The 20,819-nt window shown below is 40.9% G+C and overlaps 1 protein-coding gene across 1 annotated transcript in view; it reads right to left on the bottom strand.

Annotated features, from left to right (window-relative positions):
• The window catches only part of SYNE1 (spectrin repeat containing nuclear envelope protein 1), a 457,258-nt gene that overhangs the window by 215,191 nt on the left and 221,248 nt on the right, over positions 1 to 20,819 (bottom strand). Inside the window, exons 53-61 of the mRNA XM_077775982.1 lie at positions 19,480 to 19,836; positions 15,003 to 15,139; positions 14,625 to 14,802; positions 13,945 to 14,127; positions 8,642 to 8,785; positions 8,145 to 8,300; positions 6,445 to 6,609; positions 4,895 to 5,067; positions 2,850 to 3,003 (exon numbers count right to left, since the gene is read on the bottom strand). Of these exons, the coding sequence (XP_077632108.1) occupies positions 2,850 to 3,003; positions 4,895 to 5,067; positions 6,445 to 6,609; positions 8,145 to 8,300; positions 8,642 to 8,785; positions 13,945 to 14,127; positions 14,625 to 14,802; positions 15,003 to 15,139; positions 19,480 to 19,836 (1,647 nt within the window). The remainder of the gene's footprint in view (positions 1 to 2,849; positions 3,004 to 4,894; positions 5,068 to 6,444; positions 6,610 to 8,144; positions 8,301 to 8,641; positions 8,786 to 13,944; positions 14,128 to 14,624; positions 14,803 to 15,002; positions 15,140 to 19,479; positions 19,837 to 20,819) is intronic.

Here is a 20,819-nt window from a genome sequence, read left to right as displayed (position 1 = left end):
TAGCCCACGCCACTACCACCTTTTACTGGACTTGTGCACCATCCCGCTGGGCAGATTTCCCACCACCAATCCCTGATGTGTTCCTTTTTCATACGCCACATAGCAGCCTGAGGGATACAAGGTTTTAAGACTATAAATGGAAACCTTAGCTTAAATCATCAACTACCTTCCCAGTGCTGTCAGGTTCAAGTGCAAATCATCAGGCTAGCCAACATGGCGATATGTAGATGGGTCCCCGCCTCTTCTACCAGCTCACCTGACAGCACTTACCCTGTTTCTTCTCTGTTCCAGCAACACGTGGCCTTTCTTTTAGTTCCCTCATTGAGCCAGAGTCTCTCCCTCCTCAGGGTCTCAGGTCAATGCTGATTATTCTACCTGGACTGCTCGTGTCCCTCCCCTTCCCCAGACTAATTTCTCTGCACTACATTCCTTCCAGCATAGTCTACAAGTCTGCTGTTTCAGAGAGCACTTTTCTGTCCCTCCCTCAACTCCAAACAACGCACGTTAGCTCTGTGCAGTGACTCTTTCACAATGTGCCACTTTTTCTTCATGCACTTGTCCTTGGTTCTAACTGTGTGTGCACCCATGCACTCTGATGAGTGTACATGTTCCCACCAGAATACAGTGCTTCTCTGCTTGATTTACCTAGAATCGAGCGCAATGCCTGCAGGCAGCAAATTCTCAGTAAATATTTATTGAATAAATGAAGAATTTCATCAGTCCATAAATCATTATAATAATATTATGTGGTAGATAATTATGATTAGATTTTCAGATGCATGAATGAGAGTCTAAAATGTTAAGTGATTTGGCAGAAGTCACAAAAGGTCATTTAGTCATTTAAATAACTTTTATTCAGCATTTGCTCTGTGTTAGCCTGAGAGAGCTCAATGCATAGGATATAAAAAAATATTAAGCACCTTTATCCACTGTGGGAGAGAGGGATGTATGCATATTCTCTGTACAACTGATAAAAGATATATGAACAATGGAGAACAGGAGAACTATGTAAGCTTAGGGTGGTGGTGGTATCACAACAAAAAAACTTGTGTAAGTTCAGAAACGGGAGTGGAAGGTTGCGGGCTGCAGAGGCCGAGCTAGATCATTCCCGCAGAGGCATGGACTCCCTTCCGTCTAATGTGGCTTTTTCAGGAAGCAGAACTACATGGGGGCAAGGAGGGTGGGAGAGTGAAGGAAATGAGGGTGACAAATGAGGGAGATTATTCAAATTCTTTAAAGCAGACGAGGAAGATCGGCCAGAGACTGTAGACGACGGGACAACGGGGTTCCCAGGCAGGAAAATGAGACATGGACCTTTATAGGAAGGTAACAGTAGATGGAGACAAGAGACAAAATTGAGCATTTTTAAAAAAAAAGATAATGTTTATTTTTGTCATGAGAGAGAGAGAGAGCGAGCACACGAGCATGAGTGGGGGAGGGGCAGAGAGAGACGACACTGAATCCAAAGCAGACTCCAGGCTCTGAGCTGTCAGCACAGAGCCCAATGTAGGGCTCGAACTCACAAATGGCAAGATCATGACCTGAGCCAAAGTTGGATGCTCAACTGACTGAGACACCCAGGTGCCCCCAAAATGAGCATTTAGAAGTCTGTTGCAATTTAGGAAAAGAAGGATAGATTGTGGTCAGGAGAGATTTCTGGGATAAAATCAGCAGGGTCTAATGCCTAATTCAAAGTGGGTATGGGGAAGCAGGAGCTGGGGATAATGAAGTTTCCAGCTTAGGGTATGCAGCAAGGGGAGACACAAATGAATGGAGAATGAGAATATCGGGATGTGAAAGCTTTAGGGGTAGAAGTAATATGTACTGCTTCGGACATAGCTAAGGTTGAGGTGGAACAGGTCATCCAATAAATATTCCCTAGAAGAAGGACATAAATCAAAGGGCTCCAACATTTTATGTCTGAATACCATATAAATAAAAAGATTTGGAGTGCCTGGAGGACTCAGTCAGTTGAGCAAGCAACTTTAGCTCAGGCAACAGTCTCATGGCTTGTGGGTTTGAGCCTCACATCAGGCTCTGCACTGACAGCTCAGAGCCTGGCGCCTGCTTCAGATTCTGCCTCCCTCTCTCTCTGCCCTTCTCCCATGTATACATGCACTCTCTCTCTCAAAAATAAATAAACATTTAAAAATAAATAACATAAAAAAGATTTAAGACATATCCTCAATATCTATCTATCTATCTATCTATCTATCTATCTATCTATCTATCTATCTATCTATCTATCTAAAGAATATGTAACACTACACATACAAGCAGCATGAAAATGTATGAAAGTAGAAATACAGGGGCGCCTGGGTGGCTCAGTCGGTTAAGCGTCCGACTTCGGCTCAGGTCATGATCTCACAGTCCGTGGGTTTGAGCCCCACACCGGGTTGTGTGCTGACAGCTCAGAGCCCAGAGCCTGCTTCAGATTCTGTGTCTCCTCTCTCTCTGACCCTCCCCTGTTCACGCTTTCTCTCTCTCTCTCCCAGAAATAAATAAAACATTTAAAAAAAAGAACAAAAGGTGTGATAAAAAGAAAGGATTTTTACTTCCTAATGATGAGCAGGCTGAAGATATTAAGATATTGCAAGTTGCCAAAATTTAAATGTACCATAAAACATGGATCTCTGAGGTTTTCCTGGAAGAGAAAGCTTTCACTCACTAATAAAATAGTCACACACAAAAGTCTGGTTTAAGAAGCCATTAGAAATTATAGCAAAAGCCCCCAGTACAGTTTACCTATGTGTGCAGCCCTAGCATGCAGCTAATCATATTTTTACATAACTAAGGTATTCTGAAGAAGCCTGTCGGAGGACACATGGAATCGGAAATCCAGCTCCCACCTTGGCTTTTCCCAGAGAGGCTGTTTTCTCCCGCAGTTCTGCGTACTGCCTTTCAGATTCATTTAGGCTCGCTTCCACGCTGTCCATCCAACCGGAAAACTGTCGGACATCATCCTGATAACTTGTCCACTTAGAAAGCGCTCCTTCAAGTTGACTGAAATGTATTCAAAAGGACAATAATCTACACTGAGAAGCCATATAAATTCAATCTGCCCGATCTGTATCACTGCATCTGCCCCATCCATCCATCCAGCAGGGAGCGCATCGATCAGGACAGGAGCTGGCTCAGGCTGGGCGGAATGGCCAGGGCTGATCAAATCTGAGTCTGGGTCCCTGGCAAGCATAACCTTGAGAAGCAGGGGATAGTTAAGTCCAGGCTGATAGGTCGAAAAGTGGGACTGGACATAAAACTTGGAATCAGTAAGCAGGTCCCGTGAGACCCTGGGAGAGGCTTGATGGCCAAACTGGGAGAGATTCCCTGTGGGAGGCTTTTCTGGAGCCAAGACTCTAGGGAGGAAGAGGATCGATACTTGAGTCCATTGACTTAAGCAGAACATCCAGGGGAGAGAAAAAAAGAAATTACTAAAAGAAGGAAGGAAGAAGCAAGCAAGAAAAAGTACAGTAACTATCTTGCATGAGACTTAAAAATCAGAAAATCATGGGGTGCCTGGGAGGCTCAGTCTGTTAAGCATCTAACTCCTGATTTTGGCTCAGGTCAATGATTTCACAGTTTGTGAGTTCGAGCCTTGAACTGAGCTCTACACTGACAGTGCAGAGCCTGCTTAGGATTCTCTCTCTCTCTCTCTCTCTCTCTCTCTCTCTCTCTCTGTCCCTACCCTGCTCCTGTGCTCTCTTTCTCTCTCTCTCTCAATATAAATAAATAAAACTTTTAAAAAATAAAAATCAGAAAATCACAACGGAAAAATAGGGTAACATTTTCTGAACTGGTCTAATGTGCTTACTTCTCTTACAGGTAAATCAAGCACTCTTTCTCTCAATTATGGACGTTATGTTTTCAAGGCCATTAATCATTCGTGCCTAATATAACTACCACACTGTGGGTGATTTTGTAGCAGACACTCTGTGCTCCACCCATATTCACCCTCGACCACACCACTGCAGCATCCCGTCCCCTGACTGCCAGCTCCAGGTCTTCCTGGCCTGAGCCCATTCTCTGGTCTCTGGAGCTCGCTCGGCTGGAGGGTAATACAGGTGACAAGTGCCTGGGATTCTTATCCCGCTGAGAGTAGCCCTCAGCTGCCCTCCTGACTCATGGAAGTTTCTTTCCAAGCATTCTAGTTCTGTCCTCAGTGGGTAACCGTGTTCTACGCGGGCTCCCCGCACTGCCCAGCCAGATCCAGCTGTCCACTGCGCTCACTGTGGGAACCTGCTCGAGAACATTCCCTTAACAGCTGCGCTTCCATTCTCCTCTCTCTCTCCCATCTGCTGCTGGTGTTTCCTAGGGTTACCTTCCAAGGAAACTACTTGGTTTAAATAATGTATCTTTAGGGACCCCTGCATGGCTCAGCTGACTGAGCCTCTGACTTCAGCTCAGACCATAATCTCATGGTTTGTGAGTTCAAGCCCCGCGTCAGACTCTCTGCTGTTAGTGCAGAGCCTGCTTCAGGTCTTCTTCCCCTCCTCCCCTGTGTGTACTCTTTCTCAAAAATAAATAAATGTTTAAAAAATTATAAATAATTATCTTTAGATGATGAAACATTTATTTATCTTTTACCTTGTTAAGCACTGAACAATAGCAAAAAGAAATATGTAGTTATATTAAAATATAGGTACGGTATTGCAGGCCAACCTGAACGCAATATTGTACCTACAAGTTTCTTTTGTTCTAATAAGAAAAAAGAAGAGGAAAGGAAGAAGGAAAGAAGAAAGAAAGGGAGGGAGGTTGGGAGGAAGGAAGAAAGGAAAGGAGGGACAAAGAAAAGGAAAAGAAAAAAGAGAAGAAAACCCTGGAATGGTGCATTACTGTGCTGTTCTATTGATCTTTTGGTAATGGCTTGGCAAGAATTGGCTTTCGTTTCACTTACCTTTTACAACGGATGGCTGCAGATGAAAGGGAAGCCCACATATCCTTCACACTCTGCAGCTGCTGCTGAATGGCAGGAACACCTTCCGGAGAGGTATTCTGCAGGACAGATTCCCCTCTGGTCACTATCATTCTCATCTGGATCTCTTTTTCCTGTTTCACTGATAGTAGGGCCTACAGAAGCAAGTGCAGAAGTCCTTTGTCATTTGCATGCTTAGCATTTTTGGCTTTAAATGTTTCAGAGATCCTAAATAGGAGAATGACACACAATCCTATTGAGCCATGAATCTCACAGGCTGACTGAGTGCCAGGTGGGAGAGTCACCTGCTGGTGTCAGCCACCAATCACCAGTCACCAGCTGGCCTCCAAGTGGCCTCAGCTTCTTAAGGCTTGATCCTTCTTTGAATAATCCCTTCTTTCCACTGAAACTTTATTTTACTGGTTTTCAACAAGAGAAGAATAGATTACAATAGAATTCATGGACTTTCAAAGGTCACAGGATAATGAGCTTTATAACGTTAAGGTCTCTAGCACAAGCCGAAAGAGATAGATTAATTTACAGCATATATTAATCTATATATTTCAAGGTCTTCACGGCACTATTCTTTTTCTTCATAAGAAGGAAGTTTGAATTCAAAGCTATAAAACTGACATTATCACTTAAAAGGCAAGGTTTTGTCCCTCTCCTTAATCTGGACCCCACCAACGTCTACAGATTCAGCCTCAGCTCTTCCTGGCCATCAGTTTTTGCCACAGCAAAGTGGAACTGCTAGCAATTTCTCCCACACAATGCTATTTGTTTTCCCTGGCTTTCGCTTAGGCTGGGATCATTCTCAATTCTCGGTTCAGGCATCAGACTTTCTGAGAAACCTATTCTAGTTAGTTCCCAGACAAATCCCTCCTGCCTCTTCCATTCTTCTGTGTGTCTGTACCACAAACACATCCCAATCTGCTGTAACTGTCTTCTCTGATTCAGCCTGCAGCCACTGACAATGAAATCCTTGAAGACAATAGCCACATTTTATTCATTTTTGAATCCTAGGTATCAAGACAGAGAGCCAATCTCCTGTAAGACAGCCAGTATGCCAATGGAAGGTGAATGACTGCAGATTAGTTATTTTATCATAATTGTATCCCATCCCATATCCGGGGATGGGAAAAGAATTGACTGAATGATCTAGGCAGACAACTGAGTTGACCAAAATGGGAAATGGCTTGCTCTAAAAAAGTTCCACCAAAATATATCCTAAGAGTAATATGTCTCTGATGTAATTTGAAGCTTGCCTCTTAACTATATCAGAGAAGTAACCATGTTTGGTTGCTATTTGAGTTTAAGTTTTGTAAAGTACTTAGGAGTGAATATGTCTGGGCTCAAATGATTCAGGGATGCTTAGGCAAGGCCACCCTCTGCAAACAGGGTCACACCCACTGTGCATTCCTAGATTTCTTGTGGACACAATGTGACATAATCACACTGAACAGATGGAGAGGTGAGAAATTCTGAGAAAGACAAATTCCGTAGATGAGATGCAATTCTCTAAAGACGCCCACCTCAAGCTTGAGCATCCTGCTATCCAGCACACTTTTGTCCGATATCGGGTGGCAGTAAGAGTCCAGCATGTGTACTGCATCTGCCATCCAGTCTTGTAGCTCTTTAATCCCAAGGGAGAACTGATTGTGTTCCGCAACAATTCGATCCAATCTGGATACTTTCTCCTGGAAATGACAGAACTCGTTTTCTGGCAGCCCATTCCACTTCACAACCTACAGATACTCAGACTGTAAAGCTAACCATTGGCTTCAAATAGCTGGAATCAGTCATGGGTTCATATGCTGCACAAATGCAAAGCAAGTCTGTATTCATCTGAGATACGCGGAATACCTCTGTGATCAGAATAACCAGGTCAAAAGCAGAACAATTATAATCAACTGCCCCTCACTTTAGTCCCTACTCTTTGTCATGACAATTTTGACATATATTTTGGAATCAGCAAAATCTCTTCCTAATGCCTTGTGTGGGAGACGAATCACAGTACTTTCTAGCTTTCCCATGCCACATTTGGCTCAACCGATACCAAGTCCCCATATGACCTACATTATGACCCGTTCAAAAAGATAACTATCTGAGATTTCATAATAGCTCTACATTTCAAAAACTGGAATCACAGATATGATTTTATTTATTAATTAAAGGTTATATCCAACACAGGGAAGATTTTTTGACTATGTTTACAACTTTTTTTATGCTCTTAAAAGCACTCTTAAAGCACTCAAATATCTATTGATTTTTGATATCTAAATAAATGCAAAGGATTATAAAGATGCCCTCAATTCATTCTAATTTCAGGTAGATGCCAGATTTTCTAAAGAGAAAAAAGAAGTAACTTATTTGTAGAAAAACAACATGGGTGTAAACATAGACTATTTATTGCAAGACTCTACTAGTATAAATGTGTCAGTGATGCTTTATTGAGAAGCCAAATTAGCAGACCAGAAGTAAGTCCACACTAAGATAGGTGAAGCCATATTACTGTAGATTCCCTACACTGTAAGATATGAAATGCAAAAGATAATATACGGGGACCACATGTTATGAGCCACATAAAGCTCAAGGTAGACCTGAGCTCACAGAGTTCAAGATGGGTCTACATTACACCTGCTGAATGTTCTAAATTAGGTCATAGCAGTATCTCATTTAGTTTTCTCTAAATTGTTAGAAAAGATATTTAATCAGTTATACGGATCATTGCCAACTTTGAGCCCTGCTCTGGAATCTGAAATGAAACTCTCCATCAACACATCCTTGAGAACCATGTAATAACATAAAGAATTCAGACAAATTAAAAAAAAAAGTGATCCCAAACTCATTAAATGTAGTCCACTAAAATTTAAACTGCTTTGAATTCATGTTTTTCTGAAATAGTTTAACCTAAGATTGTTTAGGCCCCAAACTCCGAATTTTGCCTTGTATTCCCACTTTGAGTCTTTAAGATAAAACCTCTGGGAAACATACCATTTCAGGATCAAGGAGAACATCTTGTGCAATAATGAAGATTGGAAAATCTCTTCCATCTCTGAAACCTCCCTAGCTCTTGTCAGACACTCACACGAAGATGATGCCATACAAGTGTGTGACTTGGCTTGGGAGGCTGGGAAAGACACTCACACACCTTATTCCTGACCCAGCGGACACCCTGCATGGACGGGTGGCCTTGGTACCACACGCACACATAGCACATGGCAGGCGTTACCTTTGTTAGATTGCTTAGAGCTAGATACTGAGAAGACAGCTGCGACACTCTGTGCATAAAGCTCTTGCTGGCAGCTTGTCCTTCCCACAGCTGCTGAGCTTTCTCTCTTAGCCTGTTGAGCTGAGGCTCGTAGCAGTTTATTTCCTCAAGGACAGACTGAAAAGCACAAGCAAGTTACCAGTAAGAGGCTGGGGGAAAGCACACCGCGGACAGAGCTTTGGCCCAAAGAACGTGGAAATAAACATGGCGAGCAACTGGTGTGCCCCAAAAGCTGTACCATTTCCCAGAGACAAATGGGACGGACTACGGGACGGACTATGGGACGGAAACAGACCACACCTCAGAGGGAAGCCAGCAAACATAAAATCCATTAGAAACAGGGAAAGGGCATGCTGCATCTCCAGATAGCATGACCTAACTCCAGGGTACGCCTGAATGCAAGGTTGTGCGAGAGGATGGGGGTAAAGGATAGCCAGAAGGGCACACGGTCTCATTACCTGGAGCTTCTGCTGTTCCCGCCTCTTTGCTGGCAGGTCGTACAGGCGATTGCTGCTTTCTTGCACCAACTTCTCAGTTTTACTCAGCCAGTCCTGGACAGGCTCAGCACTGACTTCAAAGTCCTTCATTTGGATCTTTAGGTTCTACCAGATTTTAGATCGCATTAGGGACAAAATAAAAATTCAACAGCAAGTCCAAAGTGTTATAAAAGGCACTTAGCATTCAAAGCCTAAAACAGTCTGGTCCCCTAGACCTTGTTCCCTGCCCCCCCGTTCCCAATGTACAGAACATTCTATCGTTCACCTTAGCACCTGTATAAATGTTGAACATCCTTTTAGAGCTTTTTAGTCTCTAATTTTTCAAAAAGGAGTTTTTGTCTCATTATCCAGCCCACATCAGAGTTCACTCACTTCTCAACTTCTGTCACAATTGTTGTTTATACCAGTCACTATGTATTTTATGGATTGTGAGTTTTTGTCTCATGCAGGCATGCCATGTCTCCACAACTAGCTTACAGGCTCCATGAAGGGAAGGTCAGGACACATCATTGGTATCTCACAGAATTATAAATAATTATTAACAAATATTTTGTCGAGTTTGATTAATGATGGGATAAGAAACAGCATATGGTTTGGGGTGCCTGGGTGGCTCAGTCGGTTAGGCGTCTGACTTCCGCTCAGATGATGATCTCACAGTTTGTGAGTTTGAGCCCCACATCGGGCTCTGTGCTGAAGGCTTGGAAACTGGCACCTGCTTCAGATCCTGTGTCTCTCTCTCTTTCTCTGCCCCTCCCCTGCTTGTGCACACGCTCTCTCGCTCTCTCTCTCTCTCTCTCTCAAAAATAAACATAAAAAAAGAAACAGCATATGATTTATACGCTTATTGTATTTTTTTAATAAATAGTTTGTTCTACTTTATAAAGATACAAAAAAATAGTAAATAGTGTTCTGTATTTATTACATAAGAAGTTGTGAAGACTTTCATAGATACTCTGTAGGTACTAATAGCTGTAAAATGTATTTGATAAAGTTTTATATGGTGCCATTTAACTTTAACAAAAGGAGCTATACCCATTATTACCTGTAAAAGTGCTAGACTGAAGTGAATTTGAAATTGATGTTACCATGCAGGCACACTAAAGGCTTTTAAGCTTAGATTTAAACTTTGATATCAAAACTTTAGGTAGTGTCAAAGAGCAACTCCATAAAGGTTAGCTGAGAAATCTAAGCAGCAGGAAATGCAGAAGCCTGTGGGAGAACAGCTCAAGTTCCACCAGTATCTGATCCAGTGTGTCTACACTGTGGGATCTTCAGACCTGCCACGGTCACCTCTTAGGGCGATGGGTGGCTGTAGGGATGCTCTGGAAAACCAAAAGTGCTTCACAACTGTAAGGTGCCAGGATCACTCCTAAAACATTCTAATAAAACTGAAGCTTCGTGAAGGCAGGGGTTCTCATCTGTTTTATTATCCGCTATGTCCCCAGAGCTGAGAATAGTCCCTGGCAAACAGAAGATGCTCAACAAATGTTTGTTCAATAATTCTATCGATTCATAAATTCAAGGTGTTTCTGTCATTCTGCTTCTGAAGTCGCATGAGGCCATTGGTACCTTGGAACAAACCGGAGACCATTACAAGGAATTTCGCCCAACAAAGAAATAGAGCTAAGGAGCAGAGCATTAGGGGCCCAGTCAGAGATCTAATGCAAAAACAGTTGGGTTCCTTGTATAAGGAGTGGGTCACAGGCTATGAGCAGGGGGTCTGGGGAACAGGAATAAGAGGCCTAATACTAAGTCAAACGACTCCTAACATTTCTCACATACTTCCCATCTACAGGGTTGTACAGACCTCCCATTAAATGTTCCTTCCGGGAGCGCCTGGGTGGCTCAGTCGGTTAAGCATCCAACCTCGGCTCAGGTCAGGATCTCACAGCTTGTGGATTTGACCCCTGCATCAGGCTCTGTGCTGACAGCTCTGAGCCTGAAGCCTGCTTCAGATTCTGTGTCTCCCTCTTTCCATGCCCCTTCCCCAAGTGTGCTCACTCTCTCTCCCAAAAATAAACAAACATTTAAAAATAAATAAATAAATAAATAAATGTTCCTTCTGCATGTGTTTCCCATGATTTCTTCCATGGTTTCAATGACCACCTACAAACTCTTAAAACCCCATATTTATAGAACTGTATTTATGTAACGCTTTAAGTCAGAGTGCCTGGATTTGAACCTTGTCACTTACTAGCAGTGAGAACTTGGCAAATTATTTAATCACCTTTTTGCCTTTATTTTCTCACCCACAAAATAGATATAAGAGAGTTCCTAACTCAGATAATGGTTATGAGGATTAAATGCACTAATACATCTGAAGTGTTTACAAAGGAACTTACACTGGTAAATGTTCATTATCATTGCTACTGCAACTCTGTCCTCTCCGTTGGACTTGGTACTTACATTTGCTGCAACTTTCCTGGCATTACCTGCTGAATATTTTGCATTTAACTGAATTTTTGCTATCACCTCCAAAATTACTTTTTCTACCATTTTCATGTCTCAGATAATAGCATCACCATTCATACCATCTTCCAAACTAGAAACTAGACTCAAACTAAACTTACCCTTCTTCCCCATGGCTCCTCATTGAATTAGCCTGTTGTGTTTTGCCTTAAATATAAATTCTCTATCCATTCTCATGTCCTTATTTCAGCCCCCCCCCCCCATCTCTCTTATCATGACCATTATGAGAAGTTTTCTCTGGTCTTCCAGCTTCCCCATTCTTGTCTACACTGTGGTAGAGTTGACATGGTTTTTTTTTTTTTAATGTTTTATTTATTTCTAGGAGAGAGAGAGACAGCGTGAGCAGGGGAGGGTCAGAGAGAGAGGGAGTCACAGACCGAAACAGGCTCCAGGCTCTGAGCTGGCAGTCAGCACAGAGCCTGACGCAGGGCTCCAACCCACGAACCGCGAGATCATGACCTAAGCGAAAGTCGGACGCTTAATCGACTAAGCCACCCAGGCGCCCCTAGAGTTGACATGTTTATCTCCAGCTCAAAGACCAGTAGGTTCCTCACTCAACCTTTCAGCTAGGACTTTTAGAAAAAACTTAAGCCGTAGTGTCCTAAAGAATCCATTCTATGTAATTAATTAACCTCGGTCCTATGCATCTAAAATGGTATGGGTTATGTTACAATCCTTGGGGAAAACTGAGAACATAAATGTTGTTCAGGGGTTCAGATAGAAACCCTGGTTAAGAGTCAAGATCAAATTGCTTAGCACACAAGACACTTGCTATCTTGCCCTATCATCATCTCCAGTCTTACCTTTGCTGTTCCTCATGACACCATGAGGATGTCAACCCCTCAAAGTCCTCTGTTGCTGACACTCACAACACGCTGGCCCTGGACAGTCAGTTCCTTCTACCTGATGTATGTCAGCCTTGGCAAATTCAAAGAATGTTTTGCCTTCAAGGTTCAGTTAATATGTCACCTTTCTGGTAACTTTCCTTGATTTCTCCGAGTGGAGTTAGTTGCATCCTTCTTTGAGTGATGGCCATATCCTCAGTGTATCTATGTTGTATTGCAATCATCTCTTTACACACTGTTTCCCTCTCTAGAAAGTAATCTCTCTGAGAAGAGAGAAAAGATTAACCCTTTTGTATTCCTAAAATCATGGCTGGTATATATTGTTTTCTATTGTATTCCTAATAGAAATAAAGGAAAGAGGGAAGAAAAGAAGGAAGGAAGGAAGGAAGGGAGGGAGGGAGGGAGGGAAGGAGGAAGGGAGGGAGGGAGGACGGAAGAAAAAGGAAGGGAGGGAGGAAGGGAGGGAGGGAGGAAGGGAAAAAAAGGGAAGAAAGATAGGGATGCCAAAGACAGCTTATTCTTCATCTACTCATCTATTCCTGAATAGTTCTTGAACTACGCAATCATGTAATCAGTGCTAGATGTACTACCTTCAACAATAGATGCTTCAGAGCTCAGGCCACATTGCACTAATGATCTCTAAGGTTATGAGTAAATTACTAGGCACCGCACGACGGTTATCACTCTCTATAAAATGGAAGATGCCTGCCATGAAGGAATAGCCACCATTAGGAAGAAGAAATACAGGGGCGCCTGGGTGGCTCAGTTGGTTGTTTTGACTTTGGCTCAGGCCATGATATCACAGTCCTGAGTTCAAGCCCCACATCAAGCTTTTGCTGTCATCATAGAGTTCCCTTCAGATCCTCTGTCCGCTTCTCTCTCTCTACCTCTCTCCAGCCCATGCATGTGTGCATGTGTGTGCTTTCTCTCTCTCAAAAATAAACAAACATTAAAAAAAACTATATTAAAATAAAAAAACAAAGAAAAATTACAATAGTCTTGGGTTAGGGAAGAACTAAAGGAACACATATTTTCTCTTTCCAGATATTAATTCCCTATTATTATTTTTCCCATCCTGCATTAATTATGATCATGATCAAATAAAGGATCTCTTCTGCCAGGAAGTTTTGGTTTAAAGGGAAAAAATTACTCTCCATGCCTCTAAATGTTCCCCTAAGAGAAGAGCTGGTACACAAAACAGGTGGTCTCACAAAAAAAAAAAAATCAATTGTACTGTGGCAGCAATTATGTTATGATTCATTTTTAAAAAGTTTTTTTTACATTTATTTATTTTTGATAGAGCACAGGTGGAGGAGGGGTAGAGAGAGGTGACAACAGAATCCAAAGTAGGCTCCAAGCTCCAAGGTGTCAGCACAGAGCCCGACGCGGGGCTCAAACTCACAAACAGTGAGTAGGACACTCAACCGACTGAGCCACCCAGGCGCCCCAATTATGTTATGATCCTGAGAAATTCAACTTAGGTTGTTACTGACTAAAAGAAAATTGCATAATCCTTGGATCTTTGCATACTTAACTCCTAAAAACCTACTACTTGATATGTACATTAGTTATAATATACCTTACCATCCACAGCCTTTTGTAATCTTACATGGATATTTCTGTTCATTCTCCTGGAACAATTTCCAAACTGGAGGGATTTCACAGGAATGATTAAGTGATACTGGTTAAAAGTAAAAAAGCACTGTTCCTAGCGGAAGAGTGCACGCCTATAATAGCCCCTACCACGCAAGAAGCTATTGAATTCCTCAGCGAGGCTCACTTCTAAAATTGAGCTGTTCCCTAGTTATCCAGTTATCTGTTAATATTCATAGAGGAATGACCAAAACTCAGTGGCACTGTATTTGGGTATCATGAAAGTGTGGTTTCAACTGCCAATGACCACAGCCACAAACTACCAACAGCCTGTCCATCTGGTCGGCAGTATGATACCTCGAGGGCGGATTCCTTCTGGTGCAGGTTTGAATGAAATTTTTTCCAATCTTCTTTTGCAGTTGCAACTTTGGCCTGGATGCCATCAGCTTTCTCTTTGGTCAATACAGTACTCAAAAGTTCTCCTTTAGACACCATTATGTTCAGTTTGTGCTGTCCATTTTCAGTTTCAGACAAAAATTCCTACAAAGGAAAATGCTAAGGTTAGGCATAATAAAGTGCTCTATGCTTTAAAATACATTGATTTTCAATTTATTTCTTGATAAAAATCACAGAGTAGAAATAAACCACTTTTACTGCATATATTAAATTACTAGGACCTCTCTGCATTCAGAATAATGTACCCTCTCTATACATTGGGATTATTACTCTGATGTACCTCCTATAGCTCCTGTGAAAATTAAGTGAGAAAAATCTGCTTAGGCTTCTCAGGAACAATGCCTGTCATATATAAAGAACTTTTATTAGCACATACATCTCTATTCATATATAAATAGAGCACACATTCAGGTGAATGAACTAGTTTCTCTTCACATAGACAATGAAGTGTTTCAGGCAGGGATGTATATGAAATTTGAGTTTTCCTGAGCAAAATTTTTAATGTGCTTCTCAAAAGATCCAGAGGCACCTTTTTAATCCACATAAGCACTGTTATTAACATTAGTTTTTGGCACTCTTACCTGTATTTTCTGAAGACTTGTTGAAACTTCACTAATATTTTGAGGTATATCAAAACATTTGGCAGTAGTGATTTTTGCATTCACCAGCCACTGTTGGAAATCTTTGAAGGCTCTTTGAAATCGTTGCTGTAAAATCTGTTCTCTATTCTGACAACCCTTGGATGCTTGCAAACAAAGACTAAAACCATGATTTGTAATGTTTAAAGAAGGAAAAAAAAGATAAAAATGGATTAAAATAAAGTCTGGTATAATTAGCAATTCTTTGAATATGCAGTCACATTTAGTGATGTAGTTAATGATTTATTTATCATGCCTTAAACAAACTCTGGCTGCTTATTTGTATAAAACTATTTTCTATACAATAAGGTCCATGCTCACCAATTATATTCTTTAATTAAGCCAGAAACTCTTCCACTGTATGTACTCAGGTCTCTAGAAAATCGACAAAGTTCATTCAACTGAGACTTAAGATCCTCTGTTTTAGGCTCTGCTTTTCGTAGAGCATCCAGTATCTCCTATTAGGAAATAACAAGACAGAGAAGCAAGCACTTAATTGGGTAGTTTCCACATCCTCACACTACATGTACATAAGCCATACTCTAAGTTAGTAGTGAGGGAAGAATCAACATAATAGATTCAGTAAAGAAATACATCCCGGGGCGCCTGGGTAGCTCAGTCAGTTAAGCATCCAACTTCAGCTCAGGTCATGATCTCACGGTTCGTGGGTTTGAGCCCCGCGTCGGGCTCTGTGCTGACTGCCAGCTCAGAGCCTGGAGCCTGTTTCAGATTCTGTGTCTCCCTCTCTCTCTGACCTTCCCCTGCTCATGCTGTCTCTCTCTCTCAGAAATAAATAAAAAACATTAAAAAAAAAAAAAGAAAGAAATACATCCCAGTAAAGAAATACATTCAGTAAAGAAATATTTTCAAGATTCCTCATGCCAGGTAAGAGCATTTGGCTTGTCTGCATCCTTCTCTAGGCATGGATAGGCATTGCAGCATCAAATGTTGCCAAGTAATCAAATGATCAACTTGTCAAACAACTCAAAGTGAGACAAGAAAAAGAAAAGAGAAAATAACCTCAATTGCTTAATAATAGCCTGACTATGGCATTGGAAAATATGCATACTGTTTAAAGGTAAAGGGGAGTCATTTCTTTTTTTAAAACACGTTTATTTATTTTGAGAAAGAGAGAGGGTATGTGAGCAGGGAAAGGGCACAGAGAGAGAATCTCAAGCAGGCTCCACGCTGACAGCATGGAGCCCGACATGGGGTTCAATCTCACAAACTGGGACATCATGACCTGAGCTGAAATCAAGAGTGTCCCAAGCCACTCAGGTGTCCCAAGAGAAATCACTTCAAAGCAAAGCAATACTTACTTTGGATTAAAAAATAAATGTAGGAATCACTTTTATGTAATATGTATAGTTAACTCTCTATTTAAAAATGCCTTATAACCCACAGGTTTGATTTAACTAGTAATTCATTCATTTCATATTCACACAGTCATCAAATATTTGCTAAATGACTGCTATGTGCCAAGCATCTTTCTGGATTTTAAGACCCCCAAAATGACTGAAGAGGTGATTCTTATACTTGAGGAGCTCAGTTTAACAGATGAGAGAGACACCTGAATAATCACAGAACTGTGACTATCTAACCCAAAATAACGTCTTGAGATCTAACAAGTACATCTCTAAAATCAAGGCCATGATCCCCTGAGTTACACGGGGGCTCTTATGAGATCGTCACAAGGAGCAAATGAGATCAGAAGTGTCAGGTACTTAGCACAATTCCTGGCATTTCGATGAATGCTTAACCTGTAAATGATGCCCAAATATTTAAATGGGACCATATAAATAATGGTACTGCCACAGTAAAGGAAAAAAAAAGAAGGAAAAGAAAAAAAAGAAAAAAGTTAACTCATTAAGGAGGAGTGCCAAGAAGATGAGTGACTATTCAGACAGCTATTGGTGTTACTGTCAGTATTCTCAGGTATTTATCGAAACATGGCCTAGATTTGTAAGAAAACCACACCCCTCAAGAACCCAGGTGTGTGTTGCATTCCTCATCCTAGCAAACGGCCCCACCTTCCTCACACTAATCTAAATCAGAAAGTTAAGCTGCATCGTGGCCCTGACCCGAGACAAGAGACAATGAAGTCCAGTCTGTGTCTGTGTCTTAACTCTCTGTCAGTTACTTCTTTCTCTCTGTATCTGACTCAGTCTCCATTTACACATCCATCATTTCTTTCTGGCATGGCACAATGTCCTTTCGATGTGAATCCTGTTCTCCAGTTTTCTCTCCTGTGTTTTCTTGTTCCTCACTAATTTTGGATTCTGGGACTATACCTCCACCTCACCTGTAACAAACCTCAAGACTGAGCTCAAATGACAACTACTGTAAGGCCTCTCTGCCCTCCTTCCCACCTATTGGTGGAGGCTTCTCCCTTGAGGACATGCAAAACCTTGTCAGCTCATCACAATTGAGCATTCCACTGGCTTTGAACCCATTGGCCTTTCCACCTAGACTGTGATTCCAAGAGAAGGGATGGTTTTAAAATTATTTATCTTAGTGTCTGGGCCAGAGGAGTCTAAGATACTTTTATTTACAAGATTTATGTTAACTAGAAAGTTTCTCTCTGAATCTCCAAATGCTCCACTAGTGGTTACTATTTTACACCATATTGTATCTATTATTTAAGGGAGAACTTAGTAGTAAAACTTACCACATACCAAAAAAGCAAAAAAAAAAAAAAATGGAGTTTAAATTAATCACTTACAAATTAGATATCAAAAGTGAAAAGCTTTAACCAAAATTTTATACTAAACAAATTCCCATAACTTATCACACAGATCAAAGCATTTTAGTAGAGTCTTTCATTATATAAATGTCAGGTTATATATTTCTGTCTCAGTTAAGTCCTGGAATGCATTTTTTTTTAGAGGTTGTAAAGGTTAATAGATTTGCTAAATTTCAAACATTAATAACCCAATAGATATTAAGAGAGATGAATTTCACAAACACAGCGAACAAGCTTTTTTGCAACATGACTATATAATTTATAAATGATAACCCATTTTTATATTTTAAAGTATTTCTTGGGTATCATCACTTAATTGCAAAAGGGAAAGTAAATACTTGTGAAGGTATATGATTACTATCATGATTGTCAACAATAACAAGCCTTCCCTAAGAGCAAAACAATGCTCTAAGAATCCTAACAAATTCCTTATTTTGTATCATTTTTCCTATGTATTCATTGTAAGGGAAGCATTATCTCCATTTAAAATGATTTAAAACATTTTTTTACCAGCTCTCCAAAGATATAATTGACATATAACATCGGCACAAGTTTAAGGTATACAAGTGCTGATTTGATACATTTGTGTATTGCAGAATGATTGCCACCTCCAAGCAGTAGCTAACACCTCTATCCCATCACATAATTACCATTTCTTTTTTATATTACTAATAAAAATAAGAGGAAAGCTGAGCCTTGAGAGGTAGTGTATTATTGTCATCCGAAGCATGAGCTCTGGAGCCAAACCTAGAAGTAGTAAGCAGAGGGCTGTCATCTTTGAATTGTTAGTAAAACTGAAGACCTGCATTTACTTCTGCATTATCATGTGGACTTTTTATAGGCCTCACTTATTTTCAATAATGGCATCAATGTAAAAAAGGACAGCCCAGAAAAGTAATATAATTTAAATACCACCAAAACTTTCTTTTTAATAATGTCACTCATATTAATGGTAGAGAAAGGAAGAGAAAACAGAATAAAAATATTACAACTGATTTATTTTTTATATCAGAGTGAATAATCCTGACCACATGGAACTATGACCAACTTCCCTATCTCTGTTTTACAGAATTACTTTCTATACTTTATTCTACTGCTTATATCTAAAGGACAGGACAGGCATCAGGAAAAAAAAAAAAGAACTGTAAGATAGAAACATTATAAATAAATAGCATAAAGAGAAGAATAAAGTTTTATTTTGTGGGGTGCTATATTTGTTAGAATACTTGATTTAACACAAGACAATGTTAGAAATACTACATGGTTTTCTTAGTGGCTGAAGCTATTTTGAAATGATTATAACATAAATAGAAACAGAGAAGTTAACTTCAATATAACTTCCTTTTAAGGACATCCATGGTTCTGAGCATTATAAAACTGCAAATAACAGTCTTTTGAAGAAACTATTTAACAGTAAAAGAAAGGATTTTGAGCTCACTATCCCTTTTATGCTTTGTTACATTCATGTTCTGAAGGAGCTGCCATTAGTTAAAAAAAAAAAAAAAAAAAATCTGGAAGACACCCCGGTGAGCATGACACAGGAGTTATGTTGACGGGTTAATTCAAGCACAGCTGTCAAAACTACCCTTAGAAGAGCTAATCAGGGTGAAAACTAATAGTTGTGCTTTAGGAGATTACCAAACGCTTCTTTTAAGCTATAGCTTCAATCGCTTAATTGTTGGAAATAATTCACTGGCAGAAAACCAGCTATGACTCTCCGTCTATTTATGCCTCTACCCACAGGCTAGTTTTCAGGCTGAATGGCTGAATACAATATTACAAACTCTTACACCAGAAGAATGAAAGCAAGATGTCTGCACTAACTAGAAACGTTTCCTATAATAAATAACTCCTTCTCTCCTGTATCTGTAGTTTTACAATAGCCTGACTTAGGAGAAAAGGAAACAAATCAGATTTGTAAATTTCATTAGGGAAATACTTCTTTAAGTCTGACTGCGGCATGCTTTTAGTCAGCTAGGATTTCTTTTCAGCAGCGATGGGAACCAAACAAAACTGTTAGCGGAACCACCACGGGAAAACAGGAAGCCAACTTACTTGTCCTTTCTGCCAGCATTCCACTATCTCCTTATCGGTGTTCTGGCTTTCCAGGAGGGCTAGCTGCTGAGCGCAGGCAGTCAGGAGGGCACCGAATCCTTCCAGGGCCTGCTCCAGCTGGACTACCTGGCCCGAGAACTCCTGCTCCGAAAGGGCCATTTGGCTAACCAGGTTCTCCAAGCTGGTCTGTGTCTGGAGGACGCTGTCTTCCCACTGCTTCCAGTCGGCACGCAGGGCCTGCATCTCGGCGTCCACGAGCTCACAGCCTCTGGCACTTGTGTTCTGTTTCACTGCAGGAGCCAGGGACTCCACTCTGCTCAGGCGGCTTGCCCCGATCGCTCTGGAATCCATCAGCTCCTGTAATGGAATATCGCCATGGCAACTGAGGAGGCCGTGAGTCACTTGGGCTGAGAGTTTACAAATGCGTACAGAGCAGAGACCCTGTCCTGCTAGGAAGTTTTTAGCGAGCATGCCACAAGGACTGGAATCCATTCATCCGCCCACCCCTAAGCTGTCCCAGCAGAGAGTTATCCTCCGGGGCGCTGAGGTTGGAGGCAAAATAAGCCAGGGAATCCGCAACATCCTGGGACAGACTAAACAGGACCTCGGAAGCCAGGCATTGTTTGAATATAAGAAATAGACAAGGCATTGTTTGAATATACGAAATTGTTTTGATAGTGACATAAACTTTCGCCTGTGGTGTGTTTCTCCGATAAACACGTAAATCTGTTCTTTCTCCTTAAGTTGATGGACAAGTGACCAGGGATTGCCACAGAACGACAGAACTGCTCTCTGCTCATGGTCTGTACTCCATTTTCATCTCCTTCCGGTTAGATGGTGGCTTAGGTCAGTTCCACTCTACCAGGACTCAATGCTAAGCCCTCACAACCACAGGATGAGCCTTACTCAATTTCAAATATTTCAGTACCTGAAACAAACATTTTTATAGTAACTAAAATGAATCATTCACACACATACTTAGTCGAAAGGTCAAAGTAACTTTTAGACTGGGTTTGCTTATTGCTATTATTGTTACTTTTAAGAAACTCACCAGAAATTTAACAATGTAGATACCTTTTAGGCTTAAAGTACACAAATACTCTAAAGGACAAGATAAAATTAAAATATGTACTACAAAATAGGTAAAATAGTGTCATTTCTTTTTGAGAATAGATTCTTTTACTTAAAATCTCTCAATTCATCATCTTGGTGGGGGGTTTTAAAAAAATTTCTGTGTTTATTTCTTTTTGAGAGACAGAACATGAGAAGGGGAGAGGCAGAGAGAGGGAGGGAGACAGAATCTGAAGCAGGCTCTGCGCTGTCAGCACAAAGCCTGACAT

This window comes from Crocuta crocuta, unplaced genomic scaffold (assembly GCF_008692635.1).
Source record: "Crocuta crocuta isolate KB4526 unplaced genomic scaffold, BGI_CrCroc_1.0 scaffold25, whole genome shotgun sequence".
In the NCBI taxonomy this organism is placed as follows: domain Eukaryota; kingdom Metazoa; phylum Chordata; class Mammalia; order Carnivora; family Hyaenidae; genus Crocuta; species Crocuta crocuta.
Note: the sequence above shows the minus strand (reverse complement) of the source record. Positions and strands in the feature narration are given on the sequence as shown.